Source organism: Talpa occidentalis, unplaced genomic scaffold (assembly GCF_014898055.3).
Source record: "Talpa occidentalis isolate TD23 unplaced genomic scaffold, MPIMG_talOcc4v2.1 talOcc4.5, whole genome shotgun sequence".
Taxonomy (NCBI): Eukaryota; Metazoa; Chordata; class Mammalia; order Eulipotyphla; family Talpidae; genus Talpa; species Talpa occidentalis.
Window position 1 is genome coordinate 125,363,258 of NW_023604861.1, and position 20,652 is coordinate 125,383,909.

Sequence of the window (20,652 nt, forward strand, 5' to 3'; positions counted from 1 at the left end):
GGCCGCGGGCAGCTTCGCAACCCAGTGCTCAACCGCTGCGCCACCGGGGAGGCCCTGTCAGTACACTTTAAATGGGTAGATTGTACTGTATGTGAATCATATATCAATAAAGCTGTTAAAAAAATAGTTATTGGGCCTCCCCGGTGGCGCAGTGGTTGAGCGCTGGGTTGCGAAGCTGCCCGCAGCTTCTGCAGTGCCTGTTCGATCCCTGGCCACCAGGTGAGGGTCCCGCATGGTGCGCAGACCTCTCCTGCCGCCCGCTGCTCCCCTCAGCAGTGTTCTTCGTCAGTCTGCCTGTTCTACTCTCTGCTCTGGCTCTGGTGAACTCTCTCACCCTCCCGCGCCTCTGATTGAACCCAGTGCTTGTATAAATAAATAAATAAAAAATCTTTAAAAAAAAAAAAAAGAAAATAGTTATTAAAACATAAATATATCCCAAAGGGGGGGCGGAGGATGTAGAGTATAAGCCACTGCTTAGAAAGCAAAGGAAAGCAGGAAGCAGAAGGGAAAGCTCAAATAAACTCTATAGTTGGGGAGAACCTTGGTTGGAGGAGGTGGGGGAGCAGAGAGCAAAGGCGGAGCTTGTGCACGAAAGGGCAGCTGAATCCCTAGGAGAGTTTTGCCTCCTTCAGTTTTGTCAAGGGTCAGCCAGACAGAAGTTCCCGGAACCTTGAGCAGGAGAGTCTATGAGGTAAGCAGTTGACCTTTGTGACATAGGCACTAGATGCCAGGGAGAACTGTCCCCAGGGAATGGGGTTACCAGCTCCCAAGGGGGGCGGCAACGCCGCCCCTTAGACAAAGTCCCTGTCTCCTGGAGGTTCTCATCAGCTGGCCCACATTACTGCTGCTGCTGGGGGTGATAAGCCATTTGGCTGTGGCCAGGCTGAGCCAAGGACACCAGCTTTAGGGGTGGCCAGGGGTCAGGAGAATCAGACGGGCAGGATACCGGGATGCTTGCCGAAAATCTGATTCGAGTTTAGGAGAACAAAAACCCGTTTCGGAAGACCTCGACTGGCAGGAGGAGGGCCGGGAAAGGTCCTGAAGCCTGAAGGTTCAGACAGAGATCTGGTCAGAGTTCAGGGTGACAAATATGTGGCAGAGGACAGCTGTACCCACTGGTACAGTGGTGACTCTGTTCCCCTCTTTCCCAGGTCCCCTCATCACTGCAGTGCCTGTGAAGCACATCTCAGAGCGGCAACCCTCATTGGTAAGAGCCCCCCACAGCAGAACACCCTCAATTCCTAGCCCCATCCCAGCCCTCAGCCCCCAGACCACCTCCTCCAACTCCATGCTATCCTCCTCCTCCCTCCTTCCCTATTTCTCCAGTTCTCACCTTCCCTGGACCATTCTGCAGCTGTTCTGAACCGAAAGGTGACATGGATTTAGGCTCTTGACAAATCGGCCTGGAAATGAGCGCGTGAAGCAAAGCCAGGAACGCACGATTCTCCCAATATCTTGGGCTCTTTTTCTTTCTCTCCAGGTCGGCAGCTGTGTCTTCCTCCCTGGCCCACCCACATCGTTGCTGCTGCCCCTCGGCTCCCGAGAGGCCGCTCGGATTCTGCGGCCCCACACATCCCTCATCAGTGGCTGATGGCAAATAAGTGAGAGGCCAAGTTCAGATCCCAGCTCCTGCCTGGACACTGGAGGTGGCTGCTGCTATACCTGCCACCCGCAGTTGTACCAACACCAGGCAGGAGCCACACTGTGCACAGAGGCCTCGATTTCTCAGCCACATCTGGCCTCAGAGATATTGGTCCTGACTCTGCAGGTCTCTAATCTCTGGTCCTAACACCCCAATCCCTCCTGGATTCAAGGCGATGTTGCCTCAAAACAAGGAGCAGGTGTTGCTACGGAACGCAGCATCCCCTGGGCACACCCTGCAGAGCCCCTCACAACCTGTGGACTCTCCTCCCACGAGCCTACGGCCTTTGTCTCCCCAGAAAGCACACCCCCTTTCCTGGCAACCTTGCACCCCGCCCCCAAGGACTCATGTGCCTGCCTCCCACTTCTGCTCTTCTGACTCGAACTCTGACTTTGTCCTAAATCCCTGCTCTTCCTTTCTCCCAAGTTCTCCCACTTTTTTCCATCAGAATTTCCCTTTCATCCCCTTTTCACGCTCCCCCTCTCCTTCCCATCTACTTTACTCCTCTCCTCCCCACTCCTCCTCCCCCTGCCAGCCAGAGAAATCCCTCCTGAACTCACGCTGCCAGTCTCCCTCCCACCAGGGAGACCCACGGAGGTCCACTCTCACGTCTCCGAGCCCCCACCCACGTTCTTGCGGGATCTACCCTAACAGCCAGACATGGCACTGGCATCAGTACAGGGACACCAGGTCCCCTGGAGTGGTGGGGGGATGCATGGCAAGCGAGAGGGACCCTGCAGAGTTCAGGGACCCAGGAGCCCTAGCCCAGGTCCTGGTGGCCCACCTGGGGCACCGACGCATTGCTCACGACCTGCGGTTGCTGCTTTTGCAACGCCTGTGGCTAGGCAAAAACGGCCAGGCCCCGGTCGTGGAGTATCCCGTGTGCCTGGTGTGCCTCCGGCCCCGCACTCCCTCTTGCCCCGCCCCCAAGTACAAAATTGGCCCCCGGCTGCTTGCCTTCCCCCAACTACTGCCCTGTGCGCAGGGCCTGGAATCTGGGCCACTCCGAATAGGCATCGGCTTTGGCCTTCGCCTGGCTCGGGGCCAGGCCAGGGCCTTGCATCTGTTGCCCGAAAGAAGGCGGAAGGAAGCAGAGCCTCAGGGAGAGGCCGCTCAGGCCCATGGGTATCGACCACCGGCATCTCAGTCTCCGGCAGCTCCAACCCCCGTGGCTCAGGGCCCGGCAGATTCAGCTTCAGGCGCACCCTCCCAGACCGGGAGCCTCAGATCTGCAAGCCCTCAATCACCAAACTCCACCCCACGTTCAGGGCTTCTACCTCAGGCACCAAAACAGGCCACTACCTCCATGAAGCCCAGGCCTTCCTCTGCCCCAAAGAGGCCTGCTTCTCCAGAACGCATTCTCCTAAATTCACCACCCTAACTCCAGAGGCACGAAGGCTCCCCGGAACACCACCTCCAAACACCACCATCCCCGCCAGGCCCCAGACATCAGGGACCCCCCGAGATACCCTGAAGGGCTGGTTGGCTGGAGGTCAGGTGTGTTCTCCAGCCCTGAATCCTGGGAGTCCCTTGTGGAGTTTGCTCTCTCCTGGCTGAAGAGGACCACGAGCACTCAAGGGCTCATTTAACCTTTAGCCAATAAAGCCTAACCCTGCAATACTTGTGTCCGTGTTATGCTGAGCAGAGTGAGTGGCTGTGCCCACAAGGGTGGGGGTTAGATGGGGAGCAGACCCCAACAACAGGTGGGGGTTAGGGAGAGTCAAAGAAAATTGAGTGGCCAAGGACAGTGGGTTCCATGTGTGGGGCGCTAGATGATGTGAAAATCCCCATGTTGGGCACCATATGTTATTTTTGGAGTCTGTAGATTTGGAGTGCAGGGATCCTGGGCTTCACTCTGGGAAAGGTTTCACCAGAGCTCCCGTTTCAGCAACATGTGAGTTTTCCAGGCAGGTTTCTCCATGGGACAGAGACATTAGTTATATTTAAAGGGCAGGTTTATTAGGGAAGGGATTCGACACTAGTATCCCCTAGTATCCTGAGGCACGTTAGATGCTAGTATCCTGAGGTTTGGTCTAAAGATATGGAGATTGAGCCCAACAGACCCCAAATGTAAAGATGGAGACTGAGCCCATTGTAAAATCTCTGGTCCCTTTCAAATTCTACATAGTTATTCAAAATTAGCAACCAACTGAAGCTCACAAGGAGTGACCCCTCCCAAACAGAGGAAAACCATATCAGTGCAGTCTCTGCACAGGCTTGGGGCAGCACCCCATCTGCCTACCTGTGACTATGCAGGTGCCTCTTTTCACCAAATCTCCCTCTGCAGGGCAGCAGTTTCCTGCCTGCTGGTGACCTATCAAGGTCGCCTGCCTGCAACCATGCAGGCCTCTCTTAGCAAACCTGTCCCTTCTGGGGCAGCTCTTCCTGCCCACTTGTGTCTATACCAGTGTCTTTAACTGTTTTATCCCTTCCCTAATAAACCTGCCCTTTATTTTTATTTATTTATTTTAAGATTTATTTATTTATTTATACAAGCACTGGGTACAGTCAGAAGCGCGGGAGGGTGAGAGAATTCACCAGAGCCAGAGCAGGGAGCAGAGCAGGCAGAAAGACCGAAGTACACTGCTGAGGGGAGCAGTGGGCGGAAGGAGAGGTCTTTGTGCCATGTGGGACCCTCCAAACCTGCCCTTTAAATATAACTGATGTTCTGTCTCGTGGAGAAACTCGCCTGGAAAACTCACCGTGTGTCACTGAAACCTGAGCTCTGGTGAAACCTTTCCCAGAGCGAACCCAAGGACCACCCCCACCCCCTCCACACACACACACACACACACACACACACACACACTCCAACAACAACAACAACAACAACAATGTATCTGGGGAAAGCAAGGCCTAGACACCTGAAACCTGCAGAGAGCTCCATTTGGCCGTTCACACATTTTTTTTTTTAATTTTGTTTGTTTGTTTGTTTTGTTTATACATGCACTGGGTACAGTCAGAAGCGCGGGAGGGTGAGAGAATTCACCAGAGCCAGAGCGGGGAGCAGAACAGGCAGAAGGACCGAAGTACACTGCTGAGGGGAGCAGCGGGCGGCAGGAGAGGTCTGCGCGCCATGTGGGATCCTCCTCCGGTGGCCGGGGAGCAGCCGGGGATTGAACCGGCCTAAGAGGCCGCGGGCAGCTTCGCAACCCAGCGCTCAACCGCTGCGCCACCGGGGAGGCCCCGTTCACACATTTAATAAAATTTGGAGGAGCAATATTGGCAGGCCCAAAGATGAAGTCATTCAGCACCCTAGGCATAACCCTACATTAACAATGTATGCTAACCTAGGAGAGCAGCAGTTAGTGTCTTCTATCAAGAAAGGGCATTCCTGCAGGGGTTCACTCACAGATAAAGCTGGGGGTACACACGTTGGTGATCAGAAATCCAGTGGCCCCCTCAAGAGGCTGTGTAACAGGGTCGTGCCCAGGATTGGAGTCTGGCAGAGACAAGAACTGTCCTGTTGGGGATTGAGTTGCCTCCCGCTGACACACACATACCACCCAACCCCACCCCACGCCCCCTTTTCAGGAGCAGAGAGAATAAAATAACCAACTCCCACCTCGGCCAACCATGGAGAAATATTTTGTTAAGATCGTGGTTTCTTCATACTAGGCAACCATGGATTCAAGATTTGCGGCTGGGTTTCTTTCTTTTTCTTTTTTTTTTTTTTTTTTTTTTTTTAATATTTGTTTATTTTATTTTTGTTGAATACTTGTTTATACAAGCACTGGGTACAGTCAGAAGAGAGGGAGGGTGAGAGAATTCACCAGAGTCAGAGTGGGAAGCAACAGGCAGACTGATGGATACACTGCTGAGGGGAGCAGTGGGCGGCAGGAGAGGTCTGTCGGGCCATGTGGGACCCTCACCGGTGGCCGGGGATCGAACCTGTGCTGCAGAGGCTGCGGGCAGCTTGGCAACCCAGTGCTCAACCGCTGCGCCACCGGGGAGGCCCACTTTCTTTCTTTTTCTTTTTAAAGATTTATTTATGCATACAAGAACTGGGGTACAGGCCAGAAGTGTGGGAGGGGGTGAGAGGATTCACCAGAAACAGAGTGGGGTACAGAACAGGCAGATTGACTGAAATACACTATTGAGGGGGGGAGCAGCAGGCCAGTCAGGAGAGGTCTGCTGCACCATGTGGGATTCTCGCCGGCGGGGATCAAACCCACTGCAGAGGCTGTGGACACCTTCACAGTGCGGAGCTCAACCGCCTGCACCACCAGGGAGGCCCCAGATCACATTTCGGGTGTGAGACCTTAGACAAATCATTTCCTCTCTGGGGTAAAAGGCAATGGTTGCGCTTGTATGCCTCCCAGGCCTAAAGGGTGGACAGCACTGAACCAAATATTTCTTTATTAAAGGTTATTATTCTTCCTTAATTTTTATTAGCTCGTCCTCCTCCCCCAGAACCGCCAAGCTTTGCGGTGCAGGCGACGCGCGCCTCCCTAGCCCCGCACAAAGATGGCGGGGTCTGTAGTCACAAAGGGGCGGAGGGCGTAACCCTGACGCCATTGTTACGTCACCCCGCGGCGGGCTAGTGCTGACGCGTATTGGCGGTTCTGCGCTTGCGCGAGGAGCGCCACCAGCTCAGTGCGCGTGCGCACTGCGAGTCGAAGTGCTTGGAATAAGCGGTCACAGCAGAGTTACTGCTCCCTGGGGTAGAGAAGTGACAACACCGGAGGTGCGAGAGGAGGCGGCAGTTTTCTCCGCAGCGACGAGACCGACTTCGACAGCGGCCGGGCAGTAGTCGAAGGCCGGGTCCGGCATGTCCCGAGTGTCGCGCTGCGGGCAGTGAGGTGCGCGGCGAGCGGGATGGGTCGGCGGCGGGTGCCGGAGCTGTACCGGGCCCCGTTCCCGTTGTACGCGCTTCAGGTCGACTCCAGCTCGGGACTGCTCATCGCTGCGGGCGGAGGAGGCGCCGCCAAGACCGGCATAAAGAATGGCGTGGTGAGCGCGCTGGGCCCCAGAGACCTGACCGCCCAGGGGCTGGTGGGCGATTCCGGAGGGTGGCGGGGACGAGCCGCATCCCAGGGTAGGGCCCTGCCCCTCCCTGGGTGGGAATCCCCGCCGTATCTGACGCCCTGGCACGAATTTCCCGCGATCGTTTACTTCCCCTGACGATTGAGAGACTTCTGAGGTGAAGTGAAAGCTGCACAGCGCTGCGTAGGCTGGAATGCGTCAATTCGAGCTCAAGAGCTGCTCCAGGGGTTGTATCCTGAGTCGCTTCTGGGGGTCCACATAGACTTGTCTCACTGTCCTCAACTACCGGGAATCTGCCTGTCAGGTTTCTTTGCTCTACCGAGCATCACTCTATTCTATAAACTCCAGGTAGTAACCCATTACTGCTTGCTGTACAGATTTATGAGACTCAGAGAGAGAAAGGGCTCGAAAAAGTTTTGTGAACTAGAAAGTGCTGTAAGCAAAGGGGGGCCTCTCGGTCTATGGAATATAAGTTCGTCCTTGTGGTACTCCCTAGGCACCCCTGAACCTTGCCCCATCCTGGTTCTTGTTCCCATAGCACTTTTTGCAGCTCGAGCGGATTAATGGGTGTCTGAGCGCCTCCTTGCTACACTCCCATGACACTGAGACACGGGCCACCATGAACTTGGCACTGGCGGGTAACATCCTTGCCGCAGGGCAGGATGCCCACTGTCAGCTCCTGCGTTTCCAGACCAATCAGCAGAAGGACAAAAACAAGGCAGAGAAGGCAGGTGAGAAGCCCCATCTCTAGCTTTGGGAAAAGAGTTAAATGAGTAAGACTACTCAAGTGACCAAATTAGTAGGACTGGAGTGGCGTTACTGGAAGTGGCAGGTGAGAAGCTGGATGTTGTCCAGCTGTGTGTACAGAGAACAGTACTACTTACTTTAGAAGCCTGGGACTTGGCAGGCTGTGTGTATTGCAGGTTCCAAGGATCAGGCGCCTCGACAGAGGAAGGGAGCAGCCCCAGCAGAGAAGAAACCTGGAGCTGAAACCCACCAGGAGGGGGTAGAACTCAGTGTCCAGAATTTGCAGGCAGTGCAGACAGACTTCAGCCCAGATCCTTTGCAGAAAGTGGTGTGCTTCAACCACGATAATACCCTGCTTGCCACTGGAGGGACAGATGGCTGCGTTCGTGTCTGGAAGGTGTGGCTTGGGGGGCTTTGGGGAGGATGACAGTCAGTAGCAACAGAACCAGTATTGTGAAAAACCCAACCTGGGTTCAGGGAAACTTGTGAGTGGAGCCTGCACTGAGTGACTGTTAGAAGAGATGAGGGGTGGGGAACATTTCACTCTTTTCGGGTGCCTGGTCTAACCACAGTGGTGATTTGACTACAGGTGCCCAGCCTGGAGAAAGTGCTGGAGTTCAAAGCGCACGAAGGGGAGATTGAGGACCTGGCTTTTGGGCCTGATGGCAAGGTGAGAAATTGAGAGGGTGGAGAAAGTAGGTGGTTATGTTGCTTGTCCAATGAGTGGATCCTCTAACTGTCCATCCTTGGAATTTGAATCCTGACCAGTTGGTAACTGTGGGCTGGGACCTTAAGGCCTCCGTGTGGCAGAAGGATCAGCTGGTGACACAGCTGCACTGGCAGGAGAACGGACCCACCTTCTCTAACACGCCTTACCGCTACCAGGCCTGCAGGTGTGACGACCCTAGAGGGGTGCTGAAAGAGGCACAGCCTAGATATAATAACAAAGTGGGAAAATACTGGGGGAAGGTGGGGAGGATTGTAGGTCTTGGTCGGTGTTACCTCAGGCCTGGCCAGGGTGCAAGGGTGCCCCCTGGGAAAGGAGGGTTGGGTAGGCCTGGGAGCTGAACGTCTCTCACCTGACCCCCCAGGTTTGGGCAGGTTCCAGATCAGCCTGCTGGGCTTCGACTCTTCACTGTGCAGATACCCCACAAGCGTCTGCGCCAACCCCCACCCTGCTACCTCACAGCCTGGGATGGCTCCACCTTCTTGCCCCTTCGGACCAAGCCCTGTGGCCAGGAAGTCGTCTCCTGCCTTAGTGTCAGGTGTGAGGCAATGCAAGTTTGGCTGGGTTTGTGGGTACCTGGGGGAGCTTCTAACACCTGAGAACCGTTGCTGGTGAATGACGGTTCCTGCATGGGCCTCCAAGACAATGAGCGCTTTATTGTTTGTTGCAGTGAATCGGGTACCTTCCTAGGCCTGGGCACGGTCACTGGCTCTGTTGCCATCTACATAGCTTTCTCTCTCCAGGTAATGGGTAGAGGTGATCACAGTCCTGAGGGCTGTTTGGGGTGGGAGCTCTAGCCCTGCCTCGGCCCGACTGTGCAAGAAGGCTGGCCCAGCCTGTAGAGGGTAGGCCAGGGGCAGGCGGCAGGGGTGTGTTTTCCGTAAGGAATATTCCCAACTGGAATGTTTTCCGTAAGGAATATTCCTCACTGTTCTATCCCCAGCGCCTCTACTACGTCAGGGAGGCCCATGGCATCGTGGTGACAGATGTGGCCTTTCTGCCTGAGAAAAAGGGTCGTGGTCCAGAGCTCCTGGGGTCCCATGAAACTGCCTTGTTTTCTGTGGCTGTGGATAGTCGTTGCCAACTGCACCTACTGCCCTCACGGCGTGAGTCACTAGGGTGGGACATGGCTGGGGCGGGGGGTGGGGAACACCCATCTTTTAGCTGTAGAAGAAACTTGCTCCCTGGAAAAGGGGCTTGCTTGTCTATAGCCCGTTGCCCCTCCTTGAGTAGGTTGAGGGCGCTGTTCTTGAGGCTGTGAAGGCCCTTTGCCCTCTGACTGCTTCTTGCCCGTCCTGCAGGGAGTGTTCCTGTGTGGCTGCTGCTGCTGCTCTGTGTCGGGCTTATTGTCATGACCATCCTGCTGCTCCAGAGTGCCTTGCCGGGTTTCCTTTAGCCTCCCAGTTCCAGGAGTCCTACACCAGAGTGGAGGCTGGACCCCATTACTCCACTTGGCTCCACAGTTGAAGTTGTCTCGGCTGAGGGTGGCAGGCACTGCCAGCCCTTTCCGGATAAAACTTGGTTGTGGCCCTGCGCAACTTTGACTTCTGGAACCAGGCATTCATCATCTGTGGATCCACCCAGGAATGGTGTCTAAAGCCTGGGCCACACCACCTGCCTCCTCCCTCTCCCTGCTAGAGACTCCAGACGTGAGATTATCCCTTGTCCAGAAATATGTGAAGATGTCCAGGAGTCCAGAGGCACTGCTGTCCTGCAGTTTCTAGAACTTCCCCCCCTTAAGCCGTGGCCAGTTGCCCTTCATGTGAGCCCTTGGCATTTGCTGGGGCATGTGCCGGGCAAAAGAAAGACCCAGGTAGTAGTCTGTGGATTCATCTGGGTGGCTCCAAACCAGCCGGGCTAAATATGTTGTTAGTTCCTGGATGGTCTACCCTGGCCTTGAGGAAAGGGAAAATGAACCCTCGGTCCTTTTGGCAGGAAATGTTGGTATTTAATAAACTGGGAAGACTGAACCAAGACCCCAAATGGTACTCTTGTCAGCACTTGCCTCCCTCGGCAGGGGAGGCGGCCCCAAGGTCGAGCAGCTCCACAGGGTGCTGGAAGATGGCTTTGGCAAACTGGTGGAAGAGGCGGTTCATGTAGCAGTGCTGCCAGGGGAGCAGCCCTTCCAGGAAGCCGATGTGGCCACCCTGGGCTGTGATGAGCAGCGCCACGTAGGGAGAGTTTCGGGCGGCCTGCAGAGGAAGAGCTTGGGGAGGGGTTGGAGAGGTCAGCCATTCTGCCTGGCCTCTGGTCTCCCAGGCACTCTCCGCCTACATTTCCTGGTCCATTTTCCCTGGGCGCTCAGACGTTCAGATTTCGGGCACTCACCATGCACTGGGGAAAAGGGGTCATCAGCTGCATTGAGGCAGAGCACAGGGATCTGGATGGCGTCTACTTTGGTTCTTGGGCTGGCTGCTTGGTAGTAGCTCGCACAGTCTTCGTACCCAAAGACCACAGCTGTGTAGCGCTCATCAAACTCGCGGATTGTGCGGGCCTGCGAGTGGTGGAGGGTGGGATGGGTTCGGATGGGTGTGGGGGTGGCGAGATGTTGGTGGAACAATTTTGGGTGGACGGCGGGGGGGTGGGGTGCGGGGAGATGGTTGAAAAGACCAACCTGAAGCACCGAGTCTACATTGACCACCTTTTCTATCACTTTTCTGTTTCTGCAAAAGATCACATGGAGGGCCAGCTCTACTCCTGGACCTGACTGAGCCCCAGCCTCTGTCTTACCTCATGAGTAAGGAAGCCCATCTTGCCCTGTCACCCCCTCCCACCTGCCCTGACCCTACCTGTCCACAACACGACAGAGTGCAGCAGTGAGGCGCTGATTAAAGAGTAATGAGTTGAGTGGGGTCTCCAGGGAGCGGGTGGTTTCAAAGGAATCCCAGCATGCAGATAGAGTCAGTGCTGCCACCAGCCCTGAGGCCTGTCCCTTTCGTGCCAGGTGGTTCAGCACTAGTATCCTGCAGGTTGGCCAGGGGCCGTGAGAGAAGGGTTTGCGTTAGTGATTTGGGACAGAGGAGAGGGGGAGCAAATGTGGAGGAGGAAAAAAAGACTGGGCGTTTGGGTTAAGCCCAGGCAGCCTTTACCCTCCCAAAGAGATGCCCACGGCCATCAGAGGAGCATGGGAGTAGCGGTGCTTTATGTGGCTCACAACTGTCTCCAGATCTTCAGTATTGCTGGCACAGAAAGTCCTGTGGGTCTGAGGCAAACCAGATCACAGGTAAGGAGGGAAGCCTTGGCCAGAAGGCAGAAAAGTAGACGGGCTCAAAGATGGGTAGGCAATGCCCAGGGCCCAGCATCTCTGAGGGAGTAGGGTAGAGGGCCTCTGCGAGAAAGGCGGGGACTCACCAACAGTTCTTCCCCACGGCAGCCTCGGTTATTAAATACAACAGCCCTGTGGCACACACAGTTCTTAGTTAGCCATGGCCTCTAGAAGCCCACCCCGTCTGGTAGCCTTCGGCTGGCCCTCCCTTCAGTCTCAGTCAGAAGGCGCCTTTCATATACTTCCCAGGTCTGACTTCACCTCCCAGTTAGAAATTACATCACCCGCTCCAGGGCTGTGCCCAGCCTTACCTGTAGCCATCCTTTACAGCTTGGTTAACTAGATGCAACATGTATTTTTCCTGGCTGCTGCCGGTGATGCCAGGCAGCAGTAATATAACGGGCCGGGTGGTTGGGTCAGGGAAGAGACAGCTGTCGGGTAGGCCAGCCCAGTCTAGCAGGAGCTGTCCTCCATCTGGGGTTTGGATGAATTCACTGCAGTTTTGTAGAAAAAGGCACACAAAGATACTATTAGGAACATCTTGCATTTCAAAAGGTTTATCGCCTGTATATCCTCAAACAACTAGCAACTTCCCATCAACAGCATTTGAGGGCGTGCTCTATACAAAACATTAAGATAAAACCAGGTTGCAGTAGGAGCATAAAAGGTTGAATATTACCTCAGGATTGTGCAATGAGAGAGCTTTCCACACAGCTACTCTTTACCTTCAATACTCTGAGGTAGATGGGGCAAAGAACCATTTTCTTTTTCTTTCTTTTTTTTTTTAAAGATTTATTTTTTATTTATTTATACAAGCACTGGGTACAGTCAGAAGCACGGGAGGGTGAGAGAATTCACCAGAGCCAGAGCGGGGAGCAGAGCAGGCAGAAGGACCGAAGTACACTGCTGAGGGGAGCAGCGGGTGGCAGGAGAGGTCTGCGCGCCATGTGGGACCCTCCTCCGGTGGCATGGGAGCAGCCGGGGATCGAACCGGCGCTGCAGAGGCTGCGGGCAGCTTCGCAACCCAGCGCTCAACTGCTGCACCACCGGGGAGGCCCCAAAGAACCATTTTCAAAGAGGTGGGCTGAACTCCCCAATACTTGCAGCTTCATGTTCACCCCCCTCTGCCCCTTCTTACCTCCAGTAAGAGACGAGAGGCTGAGATTGCAGTAAGACTCGAAATATGGTTTGTAGCCGCCCCTCAATACACCACAGCGTAGGGTAGAAAGTCTCAACAGTGACTGGACAGTGTTGCTCCAGGAAGGCCAGAAACTGGGACCCTGTTACCAGTTGAGGCCTCTGTAATCATATAACAATCTACTAGTGCCCTGGTTTGTGCATCAAGCCAGGGATGCCCCCGACAGGATCAGCCTGGAGAACTCTGCTTCATGTAGAGGTGAGAAATCCAGCTTCTCACAGTCTGGAATGGCCAGGTTACCTCTGTTGATGTAGTTCAGCTAGCGCCCCAAAGACCCCCCCAACTCCTGGAATGTGACCTCCACAATTGACCCTGAAGTGATTAAGAACCAGGGCTGGGAGGTGCTACCGCTTATCCATGCCCAAGTCCATTTTGGGAAAAATTGCCCATCTGCGGGAAGGTCTGGAGTTCTGGGCAAGGCTGAAGAAGTGCAGTACGTTCAGTATGTGACCTTTGCCTGGCAATTGAATTACCCATACTCATCTTCCCAAGCCTAGCTCTGCCTTCCTGACTCCTGATTGTAGCACCCCGTTGTTGCTTATTCCTATCCCTAGTGTGTGCTTTGCCGAGGAGCTGTTTTTTAACTGCAGCACTTGTTTGCTCTTGCTCATGGGGTCCCTGTTGTTAGACTGTACTCTAAAGGAGGAATATTCCCAGTGTGCACAATTTTTCTCTTCAGGCTGATCAGGGGCAGGTAACAGGGATGGGATGATGGACAGATGAGGTCTGGGGACACTCAGCCCTTTCAACTCCTCCATGTGGTTCTAGACAGGGAATGAAGAGGGTCTGGCCTCATGAAGGCTTGTGAAGGAAGAGTGCTATACAAAGCAAAAAGCCCTCACGCTCAGGAAATAAGAGCTGTACTTCTTTTGCAGACCCTAAGGAAGCTGAAGGCCAGATTCCTCTTATCTCCTGCAATCCTGGTACTCAGCAAGGCTGGGCAGATTATGAACTAGAGAGGCCAAGTTAGTAGCGTGACTGCTGTGAGATTGACTCATACACACACCTGGTCCTTAAGGCCTGGATTAGTAACACCTATGATTCACTATGTGCTCTGTACAGACACTAGGCTAAGCCCAGCTGTGCGAACTAGGGTTTATATGTGAAGAAACATAACACAGTTTCTATTGTTTGCCTAAAGTCACAGCAAGCAAGAAGCAAAGTGGAATTAATAATTCTATTACCCACTAATATTAATAGGTAAAATGTGTTCAGCACTCATTATGTCCTAAGCATTGTGTTAAGCACTTTACACAATCACAGCCTGTGATCATCATAGCTCTTTTGAGATAGGCCCTGTGATGCCCTTGTGGGATCAGGTTTGAAGGTTAAATAACTTGTCAAAGGTCATGAAACTTGCTAGTTAGTGGAACCGGTATTCTCAAACATAGGTCTACCTGACCTAGAAGTCCTGATCCTAGTCATTGTGCTATATTACCTTTTAATTGCCAAGATTTTGAGCTGTTGCCTTAATAAACCCTTGTTTGACAGCTCAGTGGTGTAGAACAAGATGCTAATAAATTAGATCACAGGTTTGATTTATGCAGGTTAGTTTCTGATGCTAGCAAATTGTTTTTTGACATGTTCCTTAGAATTAGTAGCATGCCATTCATTGGTTGCTGTGGATGAATCAGTATCAGCCCATTACCATGCTGGACAATCCAAATTCCATGCCCTTAGGGCCCTCAGAATGGCATTTTTTCCTGCATTTTAATAGCTGTGGAAGTCAAGGAAAGTTTCGGAGTATAAAGTGGCAGCTCTCTGTCACTTCTGTGTGGTTGGCTCAATAAAAGAAAATGTTTAGCTTTTTTCTGAAATGGCTGACTTCTCATCTAGGTAAGATTTATAGGATATGTGAAGTTTGCATTTTTATACTTTTATTAAGGCAGGCATTTTATAAGCAATGCATGCTAATGGTCAAAGGTTCTGACATTACAGAAAAGTCCAGGTAACATTAAAATTCCCTATAGATCTTTTTAAAGGGCTTGAATCAATTGGTTTCTTCTTAGCTACCTTGAATCTTAATAATGAAAAGATTTAGATTTCAGGGAGAACCTCCAAGTTCATAAAAATCTGCTTCTTTCAATACTTTAACACTGCGCTGTTCACGAAGGGATAGAGGTCAGAACTTAAAACATGAATGCGTGAGGTAGGACTGTCCGTTAGACTTGAGCAATGTCAGGAAATACCCCCCCACCCCCCCACCACCACCCCCAACCCCGTGGGAGAAGCACGGCCCTACTGAGCTGCTGTTGGGCGTTAGCCACAGGCCCCATGGGCCTTCATTCAGTGCTGCTAAGGAGAAACAGCTAAAAAGAACGGGAAAGCGGGCTGCACATGTCCCTGCCTTCCCGGGATGCCTCCCTCTCGCCTTTCCCCAGGGCTGGTCCACCTCCTAGGCAGAGGCACCGCTGTGATGCCCAAAGGCACAGCTGGCGAGGGAAGTGCAAGGGATGCAGACAATCTAGGTGAGCAACGACCAGGCTCGCCACTAGCTGATAGCAGCGAAGTGGAGAGAGGCCGAAGCGCGGGGCAGGGGTGGTGGTGGGGTGGGGACGTCAAACTTCACCGGTGGCGGGAGGCCCAACCTTGCCGGCCCCCGCCAGTGGGCTGGAGCCCGAGGCTGCAAGCTGCCCCCTGAACCGAGTATCCCCAACCCACCAGCCAGCGCTGTGGCTCCGCACCCACCTGGGGCACACAGGCCCAGTAGTAACCCAAGTAGAAGACAACGCCAAGAGCCAAGAGCAGAAAGAAGGACTCTGGTGCCATTCTGGAGGCTCGGGGAGGCGCTCAGCATTTTAGGCAGCTGGGCTCCGGCTCCCAAGTTCTCGGCTGGCCCTGGCCCTGGACTCTTGACTAGTGACCCTGCAGGTGCGCGCCCCGCCCCGCCCGTTACGCGCCATTGGACGCCGGGGCAGGTCCCACCTCCCCTGCCGAGCGGTTCGGGGGCGCCCGACCCCGCCCGCCGCCCGCCGCCGGTGCGCCCGCGGCGGGCTAGGGGCGGTGCCAGGACGTCGCTGGGGTGAGAGGCTGCACCCGCCGCCCGGCGCTCAGCCGGCTCGCGTGACCCGCGCGGCCTCCCTCCCGCCGGCCGGATCTCGCGCCTTCGCTTCTCCTGCTTCCGCCTCGCCGTCACCCGGAGCGCAGCCCCTCGAGCGCGCGGGCGGCCTCCCCGCAGCCGCCATGTTGGCCAGGGGCACCCCGGGGCCCTTTCGTAAGCTCTGCCCCGGCCGCTCGGCCCGGCACACAGAGGGCACAGCCGGTCGTAGGCTCACACTCCGCCCTGCCACACAGAACACGGTGACACTCGGCGCCCCCTCGCGTGGTGACACTGCAGCCCCCCAGTTCTCCGCCACTCCTCACACTGCACACCCTCCACACGGTGACGCCCGCACGGTCACTCGGGTTTCAGCTTCCCGTCGGTGGCATCCCCCTCGGTCACACACGCGTGAAAGCCACTTCTAGAGTGTCACTCCCGTTTCATGCAGTTCCTGCCGGCGCCACGTGTACTCACCGCCCAGTCTATGCCAGGCCCTCGGAGACCCCGGGGGTGCTGTTCCTGCCTTAGCTGGCATCAGGACCTCAGCCTTGACTGAAGATTTGAATTACTAGGAGTTTAAAAGCTGTGCCCAGGCCCCATTCCCTGGCAGAGCTGCTCCAGAAAGGAGTCTGGGCATCAGTATGACTTAACTCTCTAGCAGGTTCCGATGTGTGGATAGGGTGAAGCCCTGCAGTGAGAGTGGGGGACACACTAGCTGCTGTGGGCACTGAAGAGGGTGCAGGAAAGCACGACCCAGACACTTTTAAGTGACAGAACATTTAAGGTGACACCAAAAAGTGGGTAGGGCTTTCCCAGGAGAGGGTGTAACAGGTGGTCCCCAGGAAAGGGGGAGGCTCCAGGTTCTCTGCCCCACCCAAATGGAGGGTGGAGCTGAGCAGGGAGAGAAGAAGCTGCAGAGGAGACTGAGGGAGGGAGGAAGCAGGATGGAGCCAGAAGGAGTCCTGGAGGAGGCACATGGAGCCTAGAGATATGTGAAGAAACTGCACTTGCCTTTTGGTCGTGGACTGGTTGAAATAGATGTGGGTGAAACTTGTGGGGAGGATAACAATGGCAGGTTTTGTCTTGATTTCAATTTTGCTCTTTTCCTCCCAGACTTGTCTGGTTGTTTCTGATCCTTTTATGTGGGTCCCCACTGGAAGATGCTTTAGACTTGTGGCAGGCTTTAGGGCCTTGTTCTGGGCCAATCCTGCTTGGGAGGACTTTTACCCACTAGGGGACAGGTAACTTTGGGTGCTTGATTTAGAAACTTTATTCTTTGGGCCTCCCCAGCAGTGCAGCGGGTTGAGCGCAGCGCTGTGAAGCTGTCCGCAGCCTCTGAGGCGAGGGTTCGATTCCTGTCCAGCCAGGGAGAAACCCACATGGCGGGATAGACCTCTCCTGCCTCACACACAGCTCCCCTCAGCAGTGTCTTCAGTCCGTCTGCCTGTTCTGCTCCCTGCTCTGTCCGGTGAACTCTTTCACCCTCCTGCACTTCTGGTCTGTACCCCAGTTCTTGTATAAATAAATCTTTAAAAAAAGAAAAAGAAAAAAAAAAAGGAAAAACTTTAGAGAAAACTATATTCTTTGCCTTTCCTGTATTGTTTCCTAATTGTATTAAAGTTCCTTTTCATTAAAGTCTCATATGTTTTGTGTTGATGCGGCAGATGGCAGAACCTATTTAGAGCAGGCAGGCTTGTGGAGTCTGGGGTGCCCCTCTCCCTGCCCTGTAACAAGGGGAGGGGGAAGAGAGTAGTGATTCCAGGAGCAGGAACTGTAGAAGCAGAAGCCTGCTGTGAGGGACTTCCTAGAGGAACCTAGAGGGACTTCCTAGAGGAAGCCGTTGGACTGGAGCATAGGGGATGGTCAAGAAGCAGGCTGTGAACACCGCATGAAGGGTGTTAGAGTCACCCTAGGGGCGAAGGAGAGTCATCAGTTTTAAGAAGGGCTCTGCAAGGTGACTTAGAGGAATAAGTTACTGGAGAGTGAATTGGGGGAGGATGAGAGTGAAAGTAAAGAGGACACTCAGAGGCAGTCACAGAACCTGGGCCTTTAACCACCGAGGCTGCCTGAACGAGGGGGGGGGTGGGGGGGGTGGGGGGGGGTGGGGGGGTGGGGGGGGTGGGGGGGGGGGGGGGGAGCGAAATTTCAAGGTAGGAGGCAGAATTGACAAGGACTGGCTAGTAAGTTGGAGGTGGGGAGAGCAGGAAGAAGCATGAATGGTCCCCATTTTTTCTAACTGCATAGGTTCAGGGATTCATGGTAGTAACCCCCAAAATATGGAAACTGGGGAAGGGGGAGACTTGAGGTGGAAGGTGACACACTCAGACCCGGACACAGAGGTTGGGTAGATGTTCTAATTGTGTTTTTTACATTTTGTGTTTGTCTCTTTGGCTTCTATTAATCACAAGGCCAAACTAATGACCAAAATTGTTTACCTGTCCCCTGTGATCTGGAGCCCACACTCCAAGCCGCTTCCTTTATCTAACTCTCACACCAACCAGCATTTCCTGTCTCCTAAGTCAAGGCAGGGTCAGGTACCAATTAGGGACAGCCCCTGTTCCCCAAAGCCCACCAGGATTATTCAAATTAACCATTGTGAACTGAACCCCCCCACCCCACCCCCTTCCTTTGCTCCCCTTCTCTGCTTCTGACCTAACTGGTGTGTGGGACTGTGTGGCAAGCTGTGCCTCTCATTTCTAGGAGGAACTGTCACCATCAACTTCTCTTTCAATGGCACTGACCTCTTGTGTGGTCACTTAGTCACCTTTATAAATTAAGATCTGGGTAAAATCAGTAGGACATTCAATTCCTGTGTAGTCTGGGGCTTAGAGATTGGAATTCAAGATTTGAATTCATCAGCATTTAGAGGATATATTAATTCTCAGGGTTGCAGCAACACAGTACCACACACAAACTGGGTATCTTACGTGACAGAAATTTATTGTCTCCCAATTCTGGAGGCTGGAAGCTCAGGATCAAGGTGTCAGCAGGACTGCTTCCTTTGGAGAACTGTGAGGAAGCTCTGTTGCGTATCGCTCTAGCTTCTTTCTGGTGGTTTGCTGGCAGTCTTTGGTGTTCCTTGCTATGAAGAAGCTTCACTTCAACCTCTGCCTTCATCTTTATGTGCTCTTCTCCATGTGTGTGCGTGTGTGTGTGTGCATGCACACAATATTCCCCCTTTTGTATGGACGCCCATCATATTGGATTTGGGGTCCTCCGTACTCCAGCCTGATCTCATCTGTTTCTGCACTACTCTATTTCCAAACAAGGTCACATCCTGAGATACTGGGGGTTAAGACTGCAACGTGTGAATGGGGAGGGGGTGTGTAGCACAATTCAACCAATAACAGGTGACGATGGGGGCTTCCTGAACAGAGCAGGTGGGACATGAGGAGAGAACACAAAAGGAACTCTGAGGCATGAAGAAGACTGACCAGGAGGAAGGGTTTTGCTGTATCCATTGGGGGTCTAGAGGCAGTGTCCACCTCAGGAACAGGAAGGACCACAGGGTGACCTTGATGATTATTGTGATGGGTGCGGATGGAAAGGAGCTAATGGGGAGGGAGACAGGGCAGATTCCGGAGAGGCAAGAAGTCATTCATTCAAAGAACTAAGTTGCCGCGGACCAGCACAGCAGTAGATGAAGAGGCCGTCTCAGCGTTGAGAGAAACGTGCAGGGTGGTCAGGGCGTCGGCGAAAGAAATGACAGACACACTTCAAGAGAGTGTAAATCTGAGTGTAATTTTCTTTGAGTTTGTGACTAGTATATATGTTTCTAAAAGCATAGGAACAGTGAATATCAATGAAATCAGCTTGCTCATGGATTTAGCTTATCACTGATAGGGCTAGCCTCATTCTTAAGTAGATAGACCATTAGTTTTGTTTTTAAACTATATAATCGCATTTTGTTTTACTAACTACTTTTTTCACCTAAACTATATTTCAATTATTACAGGGTTTAGTAACGTTTCATTTGAGTCAGCCTTGTGTTAAGGATTTCATATGATTTTTTAATTAACAACCAATGACCTTTATAGAAGAAAAAGGAAGTTTAGAAAGACAATAAGGGAGTAAAGTTTGTAGTTCTAGAAAGACAAGATAAGGTTTTTTGTAGTAGCATTCTTGTAGTGGTTCCTGGTGGTCGTTATCTTTTGATAAGCATCTGTCTTATCTATGTCTTCAGGGAACTTTGCTGTACTTCCCTGCGTGCTGGTTCCTTGCCCAGCCGGACTTAGGGACCGTGGCGAAAGCCATTAGCCCTAAAGGTCACTGCAGGGGGAGGTGCAGCACTAAGTCCTTGGGTCGCTGGGTGAGACGTAGCCCCAAGCCTAGGTGGAGGGACTGGCCACTGGGACAGAAAGAGGCCATACTCCACTGTGACCACAAACCAGGGCCACTCTGCAACACTCCCTGCTGACCACCCCGAAGATGATGCTTTTTCCAGACCCTCACCCCACCTCACCCCTGCAACTCACAAGGAGCCCCTCCAGTGAGGCGACCATCGGCCACACAGCGACAATTTGCTGGGCACCAGCAGTCAGAGCTGCCACTGAAGTGACCAGAACAGCTAGGAAGCGTTCGCGCGGCTACGGACACGCAGCGGCAACACCTGGGCCGCCGCGCGCCCACCTCGCGCTGGCCACGCCCCCGCCGCTGCCGCCCGAGACGGCCCCGCTGAGCCTCGGGCTCCCGCCGCGCGCGCACGCCAGCCGCCGCGCCCCGCGGGAAGCTGCGCTGCACGCCGCCGCACATCTGGTCCCGCAGGCGGTGCAGGCGCAGCCTCGCGGGTCAGCCGGCGCCCCGCCCCCCCGCCTCCCGCCCCCCCCGCCTCCCGCCCCCCCCCGCCTCCCGCCCCCTCCCCTGCCCTGCGCGGCGCTCTCCTCCCGCGGGGCCCAGGGCGGGGGCCCGGCCGGGGTCGGAGGGCCGGGGCGGGGCGGGACGCGCCGGGCTCCGGACTCTGCCCGGCCCGGGCGGCGGCCGCGGCGGGAGGCGACGTGGGCGGCCACGTGGAGGGGCCGGCGGGCGGGCGGGCGGGGCGCGGGGAGCA

At 54.2% G+C, this 20,652-nt stretch overlaps 3 protein-coding genes across 4 annotated transcripts; 2 read left to right on the forward strand and 1 right to left on the reverse strand.

Moving 5' to 3' along the window:
• The first annotated feature begins 726 nt into the window (after window positions 1-726).
• Window positions 727-3,253, forward strand: PRR30 (proline rich 30). Its single transcript, XM_037528367.1, has 3 exons — window positions 727-1,068; window positions 1,152-1,207; window positions 1,481-3,253. The coding sequence occupies exon 3, from the start codon at window positions 1,818-1,820 to the stop codon at window positions 3,021-3,023; it is 1,206 nt and encodes a 401-aa protein (XP_037384264.1). The 5' UTR covers window positions 727-1,068; window positions 1,152-1,207; window positions 1,481-1,817; the 3' UTR covers window positions 3,024-3,253.
• Window positions 3,254-6,196: 2,943 nt separating this feature from the next.
• PREB (prolactin regulatory element binding) lies at window positions 6,197-12,247 on the forward strand. Of its 2 annotated transcripts, none has more exons than XM_037528364.2 (9): window positions 6,197-6,595; window positions 7,167-7,359; window positions 7,552-7,772; window positions 7,965-8,045; window positions 8,144-8,268; window positions 8,467-8,640; window positions 8,773-8,845; window positions 9,046-9,208; window positions 10,775-12,247. In XM_037528364.2, the coding sequence occupies exons 1-9, from the start codon at window positions 6,461-6,463 to the stop codon at window positions 10,807-10,809; spliced, it is 1,200 nt and encodes a 399-aa protein (XP_037384261.1). In that variant the 5' UTR covers window positions 6,197-6,460; the 3' UTR covers window positions 10,810-12,247. The 2 variants fall into 2 exon arrangements, with proteins under 2 accessions (XP_037384261.1, XP_037384260.1); XM_037528363.2 differs by lacking the exon at window positions 10,775-12,247 and adding an exon at window positions 9,404-10,607 and having other exon boundaries at window positions 6,198-6,595.
• ABHD1 (abhydrolase domain containing 1) lies at window positions 8,710-15,499 on the reverse strand. The gene is given in 10 exon segments (XM_037528365.2): window positions 8,710-10,308; window positions 10,431-10,596; window positions 10,717-10,765; window positions 10,892-11,065; window positions 11,192-11,304; window positions 11,454-11,499; window positions 11,679-11,861; window positions 12,506-12,666; window positions 15,254-15,326; window positions 15,328-15,499. Coding segments are annotated over 10 exon segments (1,212 nt in total). The 5' UTR covers window positions 15,363-15,499; the 3' UTR covers window positions 8,710-10,096.
• Window positions 15,500-20,652: the final 5,153 nt, after the last annotated feature.